This window comes from Neoarius graeffei, chromosome 14 (genome assembly GCF_027579695.1).
Source record: "Neoarius graeffei isolate fNeoGra1 chromosome 14, fNeoGra1.pri, whole genome shotgun sequence".
Taxonomy (NCBI): Eukaryota; Metazoa; Chordata; class Actinopteri; order Siluriformes; family Ariidae; genus Neoarius; species Neoarius graeffei.
Genome location: NC_083582.1, coordinates 14,505,878 through 14,527,039, shown reverse-complemented (window position 1 = coordinate 14,527,039; position 21,162 = coordinate 14,505,878). Strand labels below are relative to the sequence as shown.

General features: G+C 46.3%; 2 protein-coding genes across 4 annotated transcripts in view; both read right to left on the bottom strand.

Annotated features, from left to right (window-relative positions):
- The window catches only part of raraa (retinoic acid receptor, alpha a), a 164,898-nt gene that overhangs the window by 84,877 nt on the left and 58,859 nt on the right, over window positions 1–21,162 (bottom strand). Inside the window, exon 3 of one of the 3 annotated variants that reach the window (XM_060939331.1) lies at window positions 11,514–11,750. The exons of the other annotated variants lie outside the window; for them this stretch is intronic. The gene's annotated coding sequence lies outside the window, so the exon portion shown is untranslated. The remainder of the gene's footprint in view (window positions 1–11,513; window positions 11,751–21,162) is intronic. 3 annotated transcript variants of the gene reach the window in all.
- LOC132897553 (zinc finger BED domain-containing protein 4-like) lies at window positions 7,665–14,153 on the bottom strand. The gene is made up of 4 exons (XM_060938815.1): window positions 12,051–14,153; window positions 11,514–11,808; window positions 7,936–8,059; window positions 7,665–7,693 (listed from the first exon to the last, which is right to left on the bottom strand). The coding sequence occupies exons 1-4, from the start codon at window positions 12,836–12,838 to the stop codon at window positions 7,665–7,667; spliced, it is 1,236 nt and encodes a 411-aa protein (XP_060794798.1). The 5' UTR covers window positions 12,839–14,153.

Sequence of the window (21,162 nt, the reverse complement as noted above, 5' to 3'; positions counted from 1 at the left end):
ATATATGCTATTATATTGCTGTAGCGCGGACAATGCGTGGGTGGAGCACAGAGGACGGCAGGACAACGTTTGGAGGTAGTAACAGCGTATTTTATTAATAAACTTTTCAGTTTAAAAGAACTCGCAGCACACAGACACACTCTCAGCCTCCACTCCCGGGTCGCGCTCCCTCTGCTCTCTCTCAGCCTCTTAAAATAGGGAGCGGTTTACTGGGAAAACACACACAAAACACAGGTTAATTACCGTCAGGTGTAGCGAATCTGCCACTCACCTTCCCCGGCTCCACCCTCCTGTCACAGACCGATGCTTGACCACGCCCCCGCTGCCACATACCCCCACCGCCCGACTCAGGCCGGGCGCCCGTCCGGCCCGCAGCCGACTCCCCCCCCCCTTGACGGGAGAGGAAGTCCGCCACGACCATCTGCGCCCCCGGCCTGTGGACCACCTTGAAGTTGAAGGGTTGGAGTGCCAGATACCAACGGGTGATCCGCGCGTTGGCATCCTTCATGCGGTGGAGCCACTGGAGGGGCGCGTGGTCCGAACAGAGGGTGAAAGAGCGCCCCAGCAGGTAGTAACGGAGGGCGAGGACCGCCCACTTGATCGCCAGGCACTCCTTCTCAATGGTGCTGTAGCGCCCCTCACGCACTGACAGCTTGCGGCTGATGTATAGGACTGGGCGGTCCTCCCCCTCCACCTGCTGGGACAAAACGGCCCCCAGCCCTCTGTCCGACGCATCCGTCTGCAACAAAAAAGGGAGAGAGAAGTCAGGGGAGTGTAAGAGTGGCCCCCCACACAGTGCAGCCTTTACCTCAGAGAAAGCCCGCTGGCACTGCTCCGTCCACTGGACCGGATCTGGTGCCCCCTTTTTAGTGAGATCAGTCAGCGGGCTGGTGACGTCCGAATAATTAGGTATAAACCTACGATAGTAGCCAGCCAGCCCCAGGAACTGTCTCACCCCCTTTTTGGTCTTGGGCCTCGGGCAGGCCGCAATCGCTGCAGTCTTATTAATTTGGGGACGCACCTGCCCGTTGCCCAAGTGGAAGCCCAGATACCGTACTTCCACCCGCCCAATCGCACACTTCTTCGGGTTGGCAGTGAGTCCCGCCCGCCTCAGCGACCTAAGGACGGCCCTCAGGTGTTGCAGGTGTCGCTGCCAGTCATTGCTATAAATGATGATGTCGTCTAGGTACGCGGCCGCATAGGTGGCGTGCGGCCGGAGGACTCGGTCCATCAGCCGCTGAAACGTAGCGGGCGCCCCAAACAGCCCAAACGGAAGTGTGACGAACTGGTGTAAGCCGAACGGTGTGGAAAAGGCCGTTTTCTCTCGGGATAATGGAGTCAAGGGGATCTGCCAATATCCCTTCGTCAAATCCAGTGTCGAGTAAAAGCGAGCCGTGCCTAGTCGATCGAGCAGCTCATCAATACGAGGCATTGGGTATGCGTCGAATTTAGACACCGCGTTGACTTTTCTATAGTCCACACAGAACCGGACCGACCCGTCGGCCTTGGGAACCAAGACCACTGGGCTGCTCCAGTCACTGTGGGACTCCTCGACGATGCCCATTTCGAGCATGGCCTGAAGTTCTTCCCGAACCACCTTTTTTTTGTGTTCGGGTAGTCTATAAGGGCGGCTACGCACTACCACCCCCGGGGGCGTCTCTATGTGGTGTTCTATGAGGTTCGTGCGACCGGGCAGGGGCGAGAACACATCCGAAAACTCGGCCTGCAACTGGGCGACCTCCGCGAGTTGGGTCGGGGAGAGGTGGTCTCCACAGGGGACCGGAGAGGTAAGTGATGCCAATGACCCTTTGGGGACCTCCGGCCCCAGCTCCGCCTTCTCCGGAACTACCGACACCAACGCCACGGGGACCTCCTCATTCCAGAGTTTCAGCAGATTGAGGTGGTAGATCTGTAGCGCCCCCTCCCTGTCCGTTTGCCTAACCTCGCAGTCGACGTCCCCGACTCGCCGTGTGACCTCAAAGGGTCCTTGCCACTTGGCGATTAATTTGGAGCTCGATGTGGGCAACAGGACGAGTACCTTCTCTCCCGGAGTGAACTCTCTAAGGCGCGTGCCCTTGTTGTACAGGCGGACTTGCCGTTCCTGGGCCTGCCGCAAATTCTCCTGAGTTAGGTGGGTGAGCGTGTGGAGTTTTGCGCGCAGATCCATAACGTACTGAATTTCGTTTTTGCTCTGTGAAGGTCCCTCCTCCCAATTTTCCCGCAGTACATCTAAGATGCCGCGCGGCTTACGCCCGTATAATAATTCAAACGGGGAAAACCCCGTGGAGGCTTGGGGGACCTCTCGCACTGCAAACAACAAGGGTTCGAGCCACTTATCCCAGTTACGTGCGTCCTCACGAATTTTTTAATAATATTCTTGAGGGTGCGATTGAACCGTTCAACTAAACCGTCCGTCTGTGGGTGATAAACGCTGGTGCGGATCGGCTTAATACCTAGTAGCCCATACAGTTCGCTCAGTGTTCGTGACATAAACGAGGTGCCTTGGTCAGTCAGAATCTCTTTCGGGATTCCAACCCGGGAGATGACGTGGAAGAGGGCCTCTGCAATACTGCGTGCTGAGATATTGCGAAGAGGCACCGCTTCCGGGTATCGCGTTGCATAGTCCACCAGGACTAATATAAAGCGGTACCCTCGTGTTGACCGATCTAATGGCCCAACGAGATCCATCCCAATTCTTTCGAACGGGGTCTCGATTAATGGTAGGGGGCGCAAGGGCGCTTTTGGAATGGCCGCTGGATTTACTAACTGGCATTCGCGGCACGCCGTACACCACTTACGGACGTCGCCGCGAATCCCCGGCCAATAGAATCGGGCCATTATCCGGGCGAGTGTCTTATCCTGCCCGAGGTGTCCAGCCATGGGATTAAAGTGGGCCGCCTGGAATACCAATTCCCGGCGGCTCTTTGGAATTAATAACTGGGTGACTCGCTCTTTCGTCTGAGTGTCCTGCGTCACTCGATATAATCTATCCTTCAAAATGGAAAAATAGGGGAAGGACGGGGTGGCGTTCGGCTGGAGCGTTTGACCATCGATTACTCTCACTTGGTCAAACGCGTGTCGCAGAGTCTCGTCTCGCGATTGTTCCAGTGGGAAATCCACGAGGGATTCCCCAATAGAAAGAGGAGGGGCCGGCGGCTCCTCCCCCTGTCGCGGAGGTGATGTAGACGGCTCTGCGACCGCCGCTCCAGCCAAAGCGACACCGGGACCCTCCCCCGTCAACCGGCAGGACCCACTCTTTACTAGGCGTGCCATTAAACCCCGAAATCCCGGCCAATTGGTCCCCAAGATCAAAGAGTGGGTAAGGCGAGGATTAACCGCCGCCTTCACTATAGATTTTTCCCCTCTAAAATATATGTGGACTGACACCAACGGGTAGCTGTGAATATCCCCGTGCACACACAACACCTTCACCCCTTGTGCTCCCCCCAATGCCTCGTCTTGCACCAGGCTTTGGCGGATCGAGGTCTGATTGCAGCCTGAATCCACCAACGCCTGATATGTAGCCCCTTGTACACTTACCGGTATGCGATACGCTCCGGCCCGATCGAGGGCAGCCTCTGGCGCGTCGGGGATCCGCACCACCGCCCCCACCTCCATCGCTGCACATTGTTGCTGCAGGTGGCCCGGTTCCCCGCAGCGCCAGCAAACCGGCCCGGGCCTCCCCTCTGCAACTGTGTTCTGGGGCTCACTCACCTGAGGGGGGGGAGAGACAGACACAGAAGGGAGAAATGGGAGGGCACCACGGGTGCGGCGGGCCGGCTGGGGTGGGGCCGGCCCCCGCCTCCGTGGTGGGGGAATGGGGCGAGGACGGGACACGGGAGGAGGGGGGGAAGACAGAGAGAGAGGGGGGGAAGACAGAGAGAGAGAAGAGGAGACAGAAGACGATGTCATCCGTTGTCCTGCCGCCGGTACAGCCGCCAGATGATCCTCCGCCAGTCCTACGGCCTGATCCAGCGACGCCGGGCGGTGGCACTGGACCCACTCCGCGGTTCCGGCTGGTAAGCGGGCAACGAACTGTTCCAGCGCCACCTGGTCGATGATTCCCTCGGCGTCGCGATCTTCGGCCCTCAGCCACCGCCAGCAGGCGTCCCGGAGCTGCTGGCCAAACGCGAACGGGCTGCCGGCTTCCTCCATCCGCAGCGCGCGGAAGCGCTGGCGCTGCTGCTCCGGCGTGCGCCCCACGCGCTGGAGGACGGCCCGGCGAAGGTCAGCGTAGGCCAGCCGGCGGTCGGCGGGGAGCTGTAATGCGGCCAGCTGCGCCTCTCCAGTCAGGAGGGGGAGGAGGCGCGCCGCGCGCTGCTCCATCGGCCACCCCGAGGCTTCGGCGACCTGCTCGAACAAGGTGATGAAAGCCTCGGGGTCGTCCTGCGGGCCCATCTTGGTCACAGTGAGGGGAGACGGGCCCGCGGCCGGGGCGCTGGTGGACCCCGCCGACGCGAGGAGCCGCCGGAACACCTCTCGATCTTCCTGTTGAGCTAGCACCAGGGCTTCGAAGTGGCGCTCCTGCTCCGTTCGGAGCGTGACGAGTGCCTGGTGCTGGCTCTGCTGAGCCGTGGCGAGGGCGTGGACCAAGTCCGCGAACGGGGAGGATTCCATGGAGCTGTAGCACTGGTGCTCCACCTTTTCCCGGGTTTCAGCACCACTGTAGCGCGGACAATGCGTGGGTGGAGCACAGAGGACGGCAGGACAACGTTTGGAGGTAGTAACAGCGTATTTTATTAATAAACTTTTCAGTTTAAAAGAACTCGCAGCACACAGACACACTCTCAGCCTCCACTCCCGGGTCGCGCTCCCTCTGCTCTCTCTCAGCCTCTTAAAATAGGGAGCGGTTTACTGGGAAAACACACACAAAACACAGGTTAATTACCGTCAGGTGTAGCGAATCTGCCACTCACCTTCCCCGGCTCCACCCTCCTGTCACAGACCGATGCTTGACCACGCCCCCGCTGCCACAATTGCATATATTATATATGAGTGTCAGCCCTGTGATGACCTGGCGACTTGTCCAGGGTGTACCCCGCCTTTCGCCCGTAGTCAGCTGGGATAGGCTCCAGCTTGCCTGCGACCCTGTAGAACAGGATAAAGTGGCTAGAGATAATGAGATGAATGAGATATTATATATGAGATGGGTTTTTACAACCCCGATTCCAAAAAAGTTGGGACAAAGTCCAAATTGTAAATAAAAATGGAATGCAATAATTTACAAATCTCAAAAACTGATATTGTATTCACAATAGAACATAGACAACATATCAAATGTCGAAAGCGAGACAATTTGAAATTTCATGCCAAATATTGGCTCATTTGAAATTTCATGACAGCAACACATCTCAAAAAAGTTGGGACAGGGGCAATAAAAGGCTGGAAAAGTTAAAGGTACAAAAAAGGAACAGCTGGAGGACGAAACTGCAACTCATTAGGTCAATTGGCAATAGGTTATTAACATGACTGGGTATAAAAAGAGCATCTTGGAGTGGCAGCGGCTCTCAGAAGTAAAGATGGGAAGAGGATCACCAATCCCCCAATTCTGCGCCGACAAATAGTGGAGCAATATCAGAAAGGAGTTCGACAGTGTAAAATTGCAAAGAGTTTGAACATATCATCATCTACAGTGCAAAATATCATCAAAAGATTCAGAGAATCTGGAAGAATCTCTGTGCGTAAGGGTCAAGGCTGGAAAACCATACTGGGTGCCCGTGATCTTCGGGCCCTTAGACGCCACTGCATCACATACAGGTATGCTTCTGTATTGGAAATCACAAAATGGGCTCAGGAATATTTCCAGAGAACATTATCTGTAAACACAATTCACCGTGCCATCCGCAGTTGCCAGCTAAAACTCTATAGTTCAAAGAAGCCGTATCTAAACATGATCCAGAAGCCCAGACATCTTCTCTGGGCCAAGGCTCATTTAAAATGGACTGTGGCAAAGTGGAAAACTGTTCTGTGGTCAGACGAATCAAAATTTGAAGTTCTTTATGGGAATCAGGGACACCGTGTCATTTGGACTAAAGAGGAGAAGGACGACCCGAATTGTTATCAGTGCTCAGTTCAGAAGCCTGCATCTGTGATGGTATGGGGTTGCATTAGTGCGTGTGGCATGGGCAGCTTACACATCTGGAAAGACACCATCAATGCTGAAAGGTATATCCAGGTTCTAGAGCAACATATGCTTCCATCCAGACAACATCTCTTTCAGGGAAGACCTTGCATTTTCCAACATGACAATGCCAAACCACATACTGCATCAATTACAGCATCATGGCTGCGTAGAAGAAGGGTCCGGGTACTGAACTGGCCAGCCTGCAGTCCAGATCTTTCACCCATAGAAAACATTTGGTGCATCATAAAACGGAAGATACGACAAAAAAGACCCAAGACAGTTGAGCAACTAGAATCCTACATTAGACAAGAATGGGTTAACATTCCTATCCCTAAACTTGAGCAACTTGTCTCCTCAGTCCCCAGACGTTTACAGACTGTTGTAAAGAGAAAAGGGGATGTCTCACAGTGGTAAACATGGCCTTGTCCCAACTTTTTTGAGATGTGTTGCTGTCATGAAATTTAAAATCACCTAATTTTTCTCTTTAAATGATACATTTTCTCAGTTTAAACATTTGATATGTCATCTATGTTCTATTCTGAATAAAATATGGAATTTTGAAACTTCCACATCATTGCATTCCGTTTTTATTTACAATTCGTACTTTGTCCCAACTTTTTTGGAATCGGGGTTGTAGTTAACGGTGATCCTAGTTTCTTGATTTATCTGTTATCAGTATGTCAAGTATTTTGAGTTGTCTCAATCTGTGATCCCACTTTAATTTTTTTTATTAATGCAATTTATCAGCCTACTGTCAGTGTGATTGTTTTATTATTATTTTTTTCATGAATGACATCATCATGCAAAGGACCATTTGTGTCTAGAGATGCAATACTTTGAAACCCAAGTAAAATTATGCCAGCCAGAATTACTAAATTGGAGCCAAACAGAACAATTTTGAACTGAAATTGTGAAACGGAATTTTTCATTGTCCGAAACGGAAAAAGCCAGATTTTGAAACGGAAAATCATTGGCTCTAGTCACGCACTCAGGCATGGCTGGCTCAGTGGGGCAGCTCGAATGCCAACTTTGCAGTGAATTTTAACTCTCAAAAATATATTTTTTAATTCCCATTTATGCAGCATACAAGAGTCAAGGATGGAGATACTATCCACTCAAATGTATTTCAAAATAAAGGCTGTGCGTATCTGCTTTAATGATAGTTGCTTATGCCAGGATCAGACTACACAATATTTTTGTCTTTCATGATGGTCACCATGTCAGATTCGGCAATCAAAAACATAGTGCCATAAATTCGTGCCATGTCTTGATCAGGAGACTGGCAACACTATAAGTTTCACCCAGAAAAATCATTGTTCACGTCCTTGCATGTCATCGGGGAGGAAGGTCAAGAAACTGTTAGTCATAGTTATCAAGAAATATGTTGTCAGAGTTGTCAAACTATGCGAGAACCGACGTTCGTATTCAGGCTCGAAACTGGAAACTTGTCACCAATGATTAAATCATGTCAAAATTAGGCCGAATTTGTGTAGCCTGAACCTGGGATTAGGCAAACCAAGCCATGCAGTAGGACAGATGATCAACGTCTAGTACAGTCTACGACATAACCTGAGCCAGATCACACACACAGATCCCTATTAATGAAAAATCCATTATTAAACCTGAGTCACATTTTAGTTCATAAATCCTCATGAAACTGAAGCGTGAATGCTACATTACTGTAGTAACGATGTATAACCTTTCAAGAACAAACATAAGCTCCCTTGAGAAATTACTTGGCAAATACACACACACACACACACACACACACACACACACACACACACACACACACACACACACACACACACTTCTGCAGAACTCCCTACTGGAGGTTTTTCTGCAGTGATTCACACTCTTCATCAGATGCCCCTCACTACTGACAACCACACTGCAATATTTCAGGTCAATCCTGGGGTCCACTGGAGACACTACCTGTAAGATGTCGATGGTAGTCCACCTGAGTCAAATCAGAAAACAGATACTAAAATTGAGGACTTGGACATCAAGGTATGACAGGTAAGACAGAAACCTTGTACAGACATGTTATGATAAAAGTTAGGGCATATGCTTAAACAGGCACTTGGACAAACCACTAGGTAAGGATATATTCTAGGACATATTTTACAACATTAGCGGGACACACGTTACGACAGGTGCAGAAAAATAGGCTAAGAAAGATGTTACAGTGCTGGATTGGATAAATAACTAAGAAAAAGGCTGACATTGGCTAGGACAAATGATAATTTCTTGGACAAATACTATGATGTAGGCTAGGACAGACACTTGAATACTAGCTAGGACATACACCAAGACAAATGTTAGGACATACTATGGGACAGATTCTAGAACACATGATAGGACACGTTAACATATACACCTACAACATACCCTAGTATGCAGATGCTATGTTCTAGAAATTAAGTACAAATATAAGTTATATACAAGTCAAGCCAACCCAAAGACGGTTTTATGCAAGCTACACCAACACACTGATTTCCCTACAAGAGGAAATAACACACTGGATCTTATTTTCACTCACAACAAAGAGGCCTACAAAGCTGCCCCACTTCCTCACCTCAAACTCTCTGACCATGTCAGTTATGCTAAAGCCAGCATATAAGCCAAGGGCGAAAGTGACCAAATCAGTTCTGAAAAAGATATGTGCGTGACCAAAAGGTGCTACATCTGCACTTCAGGACTGTTTTGACACTACAGACTAGAACATTTTTAAGCAGGCAGCCACGTGCAACCAAAATGCAGACTTTCAAGAATACACTGAGACTGTGACCTCCTACATCACCAAATGCAGGGAAGATGTGACAGTCACTAGAAACAATCACCACACGGGCTAACCAGAAGCCATGGCTGACAGGAGAGGTTCACAAACTGCTGAGGATCTGGAAGGCTACCTTCAGAGCTGGTGACACAGCTGGATTGAGAGCAGCCAGAGCCAACCTGTCTCATGGCATCAGGAAGGCAATACACCAGGAAAATAACCCATCAATTTAAGGACAGCACAAACACATGGAGTCTGCGGCAGGGCATTCAGACCCTCATGGATTACAAACCACCACCACAGGCCTGTGATAATGACATCTCTCTGCTAAATGAACTGAACAATTTCTTTGCACCTTCTGAAGCACTAAACAACATGCCTGCACAGACAAGCTCAACGCCCACATCCACAAGGCAGCAGGTCCAGACATCCCCCCTGGTCGGGTGCTGAAAGACTGTGTAGAGGAGCTACACAGACATTTTCAACACCTCCTGGAGTCACGCTGTTGTCCCCAGAGGTTTCAAAACCATGACCATCATACCTGTGCCAAATCATCTTCATCCTGCTTTAGTGACTCCCACCCTGTTGCACTAACCCCCACAATCATGAAGTGATTTGAAAGGTTTGTCATGCATCATATGAAATCCATCCTTCCTCTCACCTTGGACCCCTTTCAGTTTGCATATCAAGCCAACCGATCCACTGATGATGCAACCTCTGCTGCCCTTCATGTAGCCCTCACCCATCTCGACACAAAAGACTCACATGTGAGAATGCTGTTCATAGAGTTCAGTACAGCATTCAATACCATCCATCCATCCATCCATCCATCCATTATCCATAACTGCTTATCCTGTGCAGGGTCGCGGGCAAGCTGGAGCCTATCCCAGCTGACTATGGGCGAGAGGCGGGGTACACCCTGGACAAGTCACCAGATCATCACAGGGCTGACACAGAGACAAACAACCATTCACACTCACATTCACACCTACGGTCAATTTAGAGCCACCAGTTTAAGTCTTTGGACTGTGGGGGAAACCGGAGCACCCGGAGGAAACCCACGCAGACACAGGGAGAACATGCAAACTCCACACAGAAAGGCCCCCGTCAGCCACTGGGCTCGAACCCAGAACCTTCTTGTTGTGAGGTGACAGTGCTAACCACTACACCACTGTGCTGCTCCCATCATCCCTCAATAGCTGCTAGGGAAACTGGACCTGCTGGGCCTGAACACCTTACTCTGTAACTGGTTGCTGGACTTTCTCTCTGAGAGACCACAATCAGTAAGTATCAGGAATAGTGATGCTCCGATCACCATTTTTGGGCCCAATCACCAAAATCATGATCTGCCGATTGCCGATCATGGCCGATCATAGAATGGCAGGCGAATCTGAATCTTCCATATCTTTTATATCTAATCTAGCAGTGTGTGCACAATGTGTAGAAATGAAACTACGAATTAACTGTATTGAAAAAAAACCAGTAGAAATACATGTCTGCGAAGATTCTCAGTCATCCAGGTCATAGTAAACTGTGGGTGGTAGAAAAGGGCAACTGGACTTGCTTGAAGATTCTTGAAAACGTTTCACCTCTCATCTGAAAGGGTTCCTCAGTTCTGTCTGACTAATAAGGAGTGACCCACACCAACATGATGCCTCAACGACACCTTAGATGAGCTTGCCATCAGAATTCTGATTCTGATCCATGAGAGGATAAATATCTGATACTCCTTATTAGTCAGACAGAACTGAGGAAGCCTTTCGGATGAGAGGTGAAACGTTTTCAAGAATCTTCAAGCAAGTCCAGTTGCCCTTTTCTACCACCCACAGTTCAGTAGAAATACAGTCAAGATCTTGAAGAACCACCAACTGCTTTTATTTTCTTATATAAAATTAGACAACTTAAGGCTACTCTAGGCCATCTTTCCCAAATAAGGCAGAGAAACATACCGTAAAACAAGAGGGGTCAGGAAGACCAACACACATTAGATCAGCTTAATGGGATGGGATGAAGTTACACTAAGGCATACTTGGAAATTGTAGCCTCTCACTGAATACAATTAAATAATTGGCAGCAAAACGTAAACACCGAAACTGGCCACTGAAAATTATGGCAAACTTTTCTGCTATCATTATGAATGTCTGATGTTGAGGAACAACCAACTGTTTATCCAAAAAATAAATAATAATGCCAATGCCATCCTTCATAATATTAATAAAGAACATAAGAAGGCCAAGCAGATAGTTACCAACACACATTAGATCAACTTGGGATGGGATCAATCAATTAGTCACATTTAGGCCCAGGCTACTTGGAAACTTAGCCTTTTTAATATATGGATTAAATTAAAATAAACACAAAATGTTTAAAACCAAAATGTGCTAGGCCTACTATCACAGAGGACAAAATCCTTTAGATTCCAATCATAAATGGCAAGTTTCTCTTGATTACTATGAGCATCTCTGCATTTTTTGAGGTGAGCCGGTTTCTTTTGTCATCAGTACCGTTTGCAGCTGTGCTAAATAGTCTCTCACTATCCACACTTGTGCACGGTGAACAAAGATATGCTCTTGCTGTCTGTGCAAGTGCTGGGAAGCGGCCTTTATTCACCTGCCAATAGGCAAGTGGCTGTCCACTGCGTAGCATTACGGGTTCTGCTAGATAGTGGTTGATCTGCGAGATGATTGTGATTTCTTGTTGATTGTGTCCTGTGTCCTCCTCCACCAGCTCAGCAAACATTGCCTGCAAAGAGCAAGCTGGTGGGCTATTTGTTGACCCGCTGGAACTGGGTACCTCCACACTGCTTGTACTTGGCAATTCAGTGTGGCTATGGGCTGCCACAGTGTCCTGAAACAAATCACGTAAAGTTGGTTTGAGTGCCTCTGGAAAGTATCTGTCTTTGTACCTGAAACAGATGTAAAAATGAAAACAATGTGAAATCAGTTGTTATGCCTTGCAGGCCACACACATCCATTTGTGTCAGGTTAGTTAGCATTGAAAAAAATACTCACAGTATTTCTAAATATGATATATATAAGCTGTCCTTCAAATATAGACATAGGTAAAGCATAATTAGCCTATTTAAAAGAAAGAGGTAGTAGGCCTAAGACTATAGCCTAAGTGATAGGTCTAGTAAGTTTCTCTTACCTTGGATCAAGCATTGTTACAATTGCATATAGCTTCTGTGTATCAATGTCAGCAAATCGTCTTCTGACAGCTTCCAGTAGCACCGTTTTTGCTGTTTTCACGCTATGGTCAGACTCTACTGTCTTCTCCAAGAGACGGGTGAGAGCTCTTATACATGGAATCACATCCGCAGCTGACGCAGTTGATGAGCTGATCTGTTGTGCGAGCTCTTCAAATGGGGAGAGGATGGAGATCGTATTTTCAATTAATTTCCACTGGTGGATTGTGAACGTGCATGGCAATTCGTATTCTGCTGCATAGGAGGCGAGCGCAAGTTTTTGTTCTAACAGACTCTGGAGCATGTACAATGTACTGTTCCATCGCGTGGGAACATCCTGGCGGAGTTTTTTAATTGGTTGGCCGAGTTGCCTTTGAAAATGTTCCAGCCGGGTGTATGCCAATGGAGAATGTTTAAAGTGCCCAACAATGCATCTCCCTGAGGCTGTGATATCCAAAATACTTCGCTGGGACAATATTCCGTCACTCACACCAAGCTGGAGAGTGTGTGCCATACACGGCAGGCCAGGGAAATCTGCGCCTCTCATTGCTTTTTGCATGTTTTTGGCGTTGTCTGTTAAAATTGAGTGGATTTTTTCTCTTGAGATCCCCCATGACTGAAACATGCCGCTAAATGATTCCACCAAAGCCGCTGCAGAATGTGTGCCTGTGAAATCCTGGCAGTGGAGCACAATGTTGTGTCTGACAAAGTCTGAGTCAATAAAGTGCACCGTTAGGCTTAGCAGGGACATTGGACAGGCATCTGCACTCCAAATATCGCTTGTGAAGCTGAAATATATATTATCCTTCAGAAGCGAGTCAATGTATGTAAACACTGTTTGGTACAACTGAGGGAGACACACGTCTGTTAGGTATTTCCTGCCTGGGGGGGGTCATATCGTGGATCAAGACAGGTTAGCAGGCGACGGAACCCTGTATCCTCCACAACGGATAGAGGCTGTTCATCGAGGCAAATGAATTCCATAATTTTAAATGTGATGTCTTTCCACCTCTTACTATCCCTGCTGTATGGTTCACGTCGTTGAAGTGTCTCACTCACAGTCGGCTGATTGGGGGATGGGGATGAGCTCAACGCTGGCTTCGGCTGGTTTAGCTTCTCATACTCGGCATATTCAGTTGTATAATGGCGTGTTCTAAGATGCCTAATGAGGTTAGTGGTACTGAAATTTCGAGGGTTGCTTCCACCTCGAGGGATTTCATCATGGCATACATTGCAAACTGCAAATTTTATGTCTTTGTCAGACACTGTGAAGAACTTCCAGACAGGAGAACTCATGCTGCCACTTGTAAGAGCTCCACTCTGCTGAGTCCATGCGATGCGCAGTCGAAAAAAAACATTGCGCGAGTAGCCTACGTCATGTGGTTTAATCAACTTTTTTAGGGTCCTACGATCAAACAATTTTTAGGCGATATCTGCCGATCATGATCGGCGTCCGATCAATCGGAGCATCTCTAATCAGGAACAAGGCATCAGAAACCATCACACCAATCACAGAGGCCCAAGGGTGTGTGCTCAGTCCCCTGCTGTTCACCTTGCTAACCCATGACTGTGCTCCAACATACAGCTCCAACCACTTCATCAAATTTGCTGATGACACAACTGTGGTGGATCTCATCAGTAACAATGACGAAGCAAATTACAGAAGTGACGTGAATCAACTGGCCACATGGTGCATGAATAACAATCTCTCCTTAAACGTGGAAAAAAACAAAAGAGATTGTTATCAATTTCCGGAAGGCCCACACCCAGCATCCCCTGCTGACTATCAATGGAACTGCTGTGGAATGGGTGAGCAGCACCAAATTCCTGGGGGTACACATCACAGATGACCTCTCCTGGAAGAACACTGCATCACTGGCCAAGAAAGCCCAGCAGTACCTCTATTTCCTCCGGAAGCTGAAAAGAACCAGGGCCCTGACACCCATCATGCACACCTTCTACTGTGGAACCATTAAGAGCATTCTGATGAGCTGCATTCACTGTGTGGTTTGGGAGCTGTACAGCTGCTAATCGTAAGACCCTGCAGCACATAGTGAATGCAGCTGAGAAGATGTCTCCCTATCTCCCCCCCCAGACATCTACAACACCCGCCCAGCCCGCAAAGCCACCAGCATTGTGAGTGACCCCACCCACCCTTCACACACCTTCAGTCTTCTGCCTTCTGGTAAAAGGTACCGGAGCCTCCGATCTACAGTGGTGCTTGAAAGTTTGTGAACCCTTTAGAATTTTCTATATTACTGCATAAATATGACCTAAAACATCATCAGATTTTCACACAAGTCCTAAAAGTAGATAAAGAGAACCCAGTTAAACAAATGAGACAAAAATATTATACTTGGTCATTTATTTATTAAGGAAAATGATCCAATATTACATATCTGTGAGTGGCAAAAGTATGTGAACCTTTGCTTTCAGTATCTGGTGTGACCCCCTTGTGCAGCAATAACTGCAACTAAACGTTTGCGGTAACTGTTGATCAGTCCTGCACACCGGCTTGGAGGAATTTTAGCCCATTCCTCCGTACAGAACAGCTTCAACTCTGGGATGTTGGTGGGTTTCCTCACATAAACTGCTCGCTTCAGGTCCTTCCACAACATTTCCATTGGATTAAGGTCAGGACTTTGACTTGGCCATTCCAAAACATTAACTTTATTCTTCTTTAACCATTCTTTGGTAGAACGACTTGTGTGCTTAGGGTCATTGTCTTGCTGCTTGACCCACCTTCTCTTGAGATTCAGTTCATGGACAGATGTCCTGACATTTTCCTTTAGAATTCACTGGTATAATTCAGAATTCATTGTTCCATCAATGATGGCAAGCCGTTCTGGCCCAGATGCAGCAAAACAGGCCCAAACCATGATACTACCACCACCATGTTTCACAGATGGGATAAGGTTCTTATGCTGGAATGCAGTGTTTTCCTTTCTCCAAACATAACGCTTCTCATTTAAACCAAAAAGTTCTATTTTAGTCTCATCTGTCCACAAAACATTTTTCCAATAGCCTTCTGGCTTGTCCACATGATCTTTAGCAAACTGCAGATGAGCAGCAATGTTCTTTTTGGACAGCAGTGGCTTTCTCCTTGCAACCCTACCATGCACACCATTGTTGTTCAGTGTTCTCCTGATGGTGTACTCATGAACATTAACATTAGCCAATGTGAGAGAGGCCTTCAGTTGCTTAGAAGTTACCCTGGGGTCCTTTGTGACCTCACCAACTATTACACGCCTTGCTCTTGGAGTGATCTTTATTGGTCGACCACTCCTGGGGAGGGTAACAGTGGTCTTGAATTTCCTCCATTTGTACACAATCTGTCTGACTGTGGATTGGTGGAGTCCAAACTCTTTAGAGATGGTTTTGTAACCTTTTCCAGCCTGATGAGCATCAACAACACTTTTTCTGAGGTCCTCAGAAATCTCCTTTGTTATTGCCATGATACACTTCCACAAACATGTGTTGTGAAGATCAGACTTTGATAGATCCCTGTTCTTTAAATAAAACGGTGCCCACTCACACCTGATTGTCATCCCATTGATTGAAAACACATGACTCTAATTTCACCTTCAAATTAACTGCTAATCCTAGAGGTTCACATACTTTTGCCACTCACAGATATGTAATATTGGATCATTTTCCTCAATAAATAAATGACCAAGTATAATATTTTTGTCTCATTTGTTTAACTGGGTTCTCTTTATCTACTTTTAGGACTTGTGTGAAAATCTGATGATGTTTTAGGTCAGATTTATGCAGAAATATAGAAAATTCTAAAGGGTTCACAAACTTTCAAGCACCACTGTAGCTCCACCAGACTGGCAAACAACTTCATACACCAGGCTATGTCAGGATGCTGAACTCTCTCTCTTTCTCTCTCTCTCTCTATCCCCCCACCTCCAAATAACCCAGATGGTTACTGCAATTAATCTGCAAAGTCCCTCTTACACCAGAATCTGGTCTTCCCAGGCAGTCTCCTGTCCCAGTACTAACCAACTCTTTAAGGCATATGGGTGCAGCGCTGTTCTCTGTTTCGACAGCCTTCGGCCTCTCGCCTATACAGCTAGGGTTACAGTGGGGGGGCTAGTCCTCTGGTAACCGTGAGAGTTTGACTTCCTCACTCACATCTGTATTGCAACGTGCCTTGCCAGACGGTAGTAGGTACCATTTTTATGATGGTCTTTGGTATAACCCAACCACGAGTAGAACTTGCGATCTCCCGGTCGAGAGACGGACACACTAACCATTAGGCCAACTCGCAGTCGCACGTAATCTGCAGCATTTGTTAAATAAATCAGGCACTTGTCACTTTACTTTTTTAAATACATCTGCTCATCACTGATCCTGTGAATGAAACATTGTTTACGTATTATACATACTCCCATGTCCATTATGCTGTTTGCACTCCAATTTATTCCATTTGCTCATTTTGTTTGTGTACTTGGATGTTTACATCAAGGGTGTGGGAGAAACGGCATCTCAATCCCGTCTATGCCCTGTACATATGGCACAATTGACAATAAAGTTGTCTTCAACTTACAGCCTGGACGTGGGCTAGAACAAACAAACAAACAAACAAACTTACGTTCATCTAGTACAGGTGTTAGGATAGATGAAGGAACAGGGACCTAGAAAGGTGTTAGGACTGATAATAGGACATAAACATCAGTACAAGTTAAGATAAGTGAGTGGAAAAGGACCTAGTACATGTTAACACAGGGGACAGGACAGACATCGAGGACAGGTGTTGGGACAAAAAGGCAAGACAGGCAACTAGTGCTGATTTTGGAACAGATGAGAAAACAGGAATATGTGTTTAGAGAGATGGTAGGACAAGTCTTTAGTACAGATGTAATGACATGGTAGAAAATGGATTTGGTACAGATGTTAGGACACATGATATAAAAAGGGACTTATTCAAGTTTTAGGAAAGATGAGAGCACAGAAATCTAGTACAGGTGTTAAGACAGATAATAGAAAAGGCATCCAGATGATAGGACCCATCACAGGAAGGTTTTAGGACAGATAATAGGACAGAAACTTAGTAGGAACATGGCGACAAAAGACAGGAAGAAAACCTCATTGTCACGAGTGGCAAGCTGAGGTGAAGTGAGGACCCAAGAGCAGACTCAGAAAACAGGCAGTGTAAAGAGAAAACTTCTTTAATGATGTAGATGGCAGAAAGGCAAAGGTACAGTAGGGCTCAGGCAAAAATCGGTAGTCAAAAAACAGGCCAGGAGGTCAAAAACACAGGAGCAGGTAGACACGATCAGGGACAAAAAACAGGGCAGAAAAATCTTCACAAAAACTGACGAGCACAGGGACAAGGGAAATCCAGGCAGAGGCAGCAAAAGACACAATCCAAAAGAACAGGCAGGCAAAAACAGGGACAAAACCGGACAGAAAAACTTGACAAAAAACAAGGAAAAATTCAGGCAGGGGGACTCAAGAAGACACAATACCAATGAACTGTAGCGAGGCAAGGAAAGTCTACAAGAGACAGTCTGGCAAATGGAGTGGCTCCAAACAGTTCTTAAAAAGCCCTGGCTGATGGGAGAGGAGTGGTAGCAGGTGTGGAAGTGCCGCTTCAGGAAATGGCCTTCAGCAAGGCAGGACTGAATTCCTGTCCTGGATCCGGCATGGAAGTCCCACAATCTAAGGCATGGATGGACTGGACCGGACTGTGACACTTATAGAAAGTTGAAACAAAAGACAAGTCAGGGACTTACTACAGACGTTAAGGCAGATAAGTGAAAAGTGAAAAGATAAGTGATTGAGTACAGATGTTAGGGCAGATTATACTACAGATGATAGATAACAGACAGATAAAATGATAGGAACATAGTGCAGATGGGAAGACAGATGAAAGGACAGAGACCTAGTAGAGACATTAGGAGAAATGAGTGGACAAGGAACCAATACTGGTGTTGGAATCTTAGAAGTCCTAGAACATGTGTTAGAACAGATGACTGCATACTTGCCAACCTTTCAAAATTCTCATGAGGGAGAAAAGTGCGTGAACGACATTTTCAATTGGACAAGGGTATGATGCGCGGTTGAAACGATAAAAACAGTGGATCCCACTTAATTGCAAACCATTTGAAATTTATACAATTAAAGAGTTTTTAAATTGTTGATATTGCTCTCTTAATTACTGTAGGTTATGGGATTCATGTATCAGGCGTGAGAGAGCTCAGAGTGAAAAATCTGAAACAATACTCGTCTTGAATTTTAATATAATAACAATGAAAGGGAAGTCTGCTTAAATCAGATTTTTAGCTGAAAAATCTCATGCCTGAATACTACATACAGAGACCCACAGAAAATAACACAAGTGATGCTTTAGAAGAACGTTTATATAGTCACAGTGAATGAAAGTATTATTGGATTGCATCAAATGTATTTTCTTTCTGTAAGCGCATGTAAAAATACAGAGAACTATAATATCATATATAAATTAAATAAAATTTTAATAAGATTTCACCAAAATACTAACAACTCAATTAAATAAATACTGCACTGTCTTAGTACTACTAAAATGCATCTCTCTCACTAAACACTTTCCAACAGAATTTTTAAAAAGCACTAGAAATCTTATCAAAATCCTATCGGAATGCATCAAAGGAATTTGCTCATTTGCAAACTTTGACTGAAAGTTTTCAAACAAAATTTAAAAAATGGCACTATAAATACTACCATACTATCAAAATATACTCCACAAAGAAATTCACTCGAATGCAAAATTTTAGTACTACCAAAATACACTCACTAGTAATCTTTCACTTAAAACCTCAAAACTCTATCAAAATCAATCACTTTCCAGATAATTCACTTGTAAACTTTCACTTAAAACTTTCAAACAAAAATTCAAAATAGCGCTAAGACACGACCACACTATTCAAATACACTCACCAAACAAATTCGATAGTTACGGCCACCCGACCCAGCGCTAAAAATTTCCCAACTGAAATAAATTCGTGAGACCTCAGCTCTTATTTAACTGATCGGTATCAGTATGTTGATGTAAATGGTGATATTTCTAGATCTACTGAGGTAAAGTTTGGTGTTCCACAAGGTTCCGTATTGGGTCCACTGCTTTTTTCTTTATATATGTTACCTCTGGGTGATATTATTCGTAAACATTGTATTAGTTTCCACTGTTATGCTGATGACACACAGTTGTATGTTTCTGCAAAACCTGATGAGAGACACCAGCTTAATAGAATTGAGGAATGTGTGAAGGACATTAGACACTGGATGCTTATTAACTTCCTTCTGCTTAACTCTGACAAGACTGAAGTACTTGTACTAGGACCACGTGCAGCTAGAAGTAAGTTTTCTGATTACACAGTAACTCTGGATGGCCTTTCTGTTTCTTCGCGTGCAGCAGTAAAAGACCTCGGAGTGATTATTGACCCCAGTCTTTCATTTGAAACTCACATTGATAACATTACCCGGATAGCTTTCTTTCATCTCAGAAATATTGCGAAGATAAGAAATTTAATGTCACTACATAACACGGGAAAACTAGTTCATGCTTTCGTTACCTCCAGGTTGGATTATTGTAATGCCTTCCTGTCTGGATGTTCCAATAAGTGCATAAACAAGCTCCAGTTAGTTCAAAATGCAGCAGCAAGAGTCCTGACTAGAACTAGAAAATATGACCACATCACCCCTGTCTTATCCACACTGCATTGGCTCCCAATCAAATTTCATATTGATTATAAAATACTACTATTGACCTTTAAAGCACTGAATGGTCTTGCACCACAGTACCTGAGTGAACTTCTGCTCCTCTATGACCCGCCACGCCTACTTAGATCAAAAGGTGCAGGCTATCTGCTGGTACCTCGTATAGTGAAGGCTACATCAGGGGGCAGAGCCTTTTCTTACAAAGCCCCACAGTTATGGAACAGCCTTCCAAGTAATGTTCGGGAATCAGACACAGCCTCAGCGTTTAAGTCTAGGCTGAAAACATATCTGTTTAGTCAGGCCTTTTGTTAATGGTGTTTGAGGTAAACGAGTAGATCTGGAGGGTCCTCAGACATAGATTGTTTGGTAAACTGGGATGTACGGATGCTGTCAGTCCCCACTCACTTGCTCACTTGAGTTTGTTGACGGTGTAGTGGCTGGCAGCTTTATGTCCCGGGGCTCCTTCATGCCTATGTTACCTTCTGGCTCTCCCCTTTTAGTTATGCTATCATAGTTAGTTGCTGGAGTCCCTGCTTGTACTCAGTGCAATATGTATACTGTTCCTACTTATTCAGGTGACATTGGGCATACCTAACAACCTGTGTTTTCTCTCTCTTCTCCCCCCCCAAAAAATCTGTCCCTCTGAGTTACATGTCGGTCCTGGGATCGAGATGCTGGCCTCTTCTGCTCCTCGGACCTGCCTGGTCCATCCTGGTGCCCTGTGTCTGGTTGGAGTCTCATCGCATCGCTCCTGTGGAGGGCAGCCCCATGTGGACAGTTGGGGGTCATGCCTGGAGGACGCTCTGGACTCTTGCAGTGGTGCTTTTGTGGCTGGGGACTGCAGTTGACTTGCTGACTTTGGGACTGCGGTTGTCATGAACAGTTTTGCACTCGGGTTTCCGTTGGTGGGGGGTTTATAGCATCAACGAAGCTGACTTTGTTAGGACTGTTAATGTTATAGTCATGTTGTCTGTTGTTGCCCGGATGGGGATGGGTTCCCTTTTGAGTCTGGTTCCTCTTGAGGTTTCTTCCTCGTCTCATCTGAGGGAGTTTTTCCTTGCCACCGTCACCACAGGCGTGCTCGTTGGGGATAGATTGGGGATAAAATTAGCTCATGTTTTAAGTCATTCAAATTCTGTAAAGCTGCTTTGCGACAATGTTTATTGTTAAAAGCACTATACAAATAAACTTGACTTGACTTGACTAGACTTCTAAACTTTGACCTGTGAGGTCAGTGAATCGCTTACCTTGCAAAATGTGTTGGTCTGGCTGGTCGAACATTTGCTTATCCATGGAAAGTCATTCTCCCATGCAACCTGGTATTTGCATTCATATTTTTGCCATTTGGTATTGGGTTTAGTGGCTATG

Bases quoted from the DNA above. Each gene is read 5' to 3' on its own strand.
- LOC132897553 (XM_060938815.1), bottom strand. From the start codon at position 12,838: ATGTCCCTGCTAAGCCTAACGGTGCACTTTATTGACTCAGACTTTGTC. The intron at 8,060-11,513 runs GTGAATAAAGGC...GACATCTTACAG, and splicing joins AGCCACTTGCCTATTGGCAG to GTAGTGTCTCCAGTGGACCC. The intron at 7,694-7,935 runs GTGTGTGTGTGT...GATCTGGCTCAG, and splicing joins CAGTAGGGAGTTCTGCAGAA to GTTATGTCGTAGACTGTACT.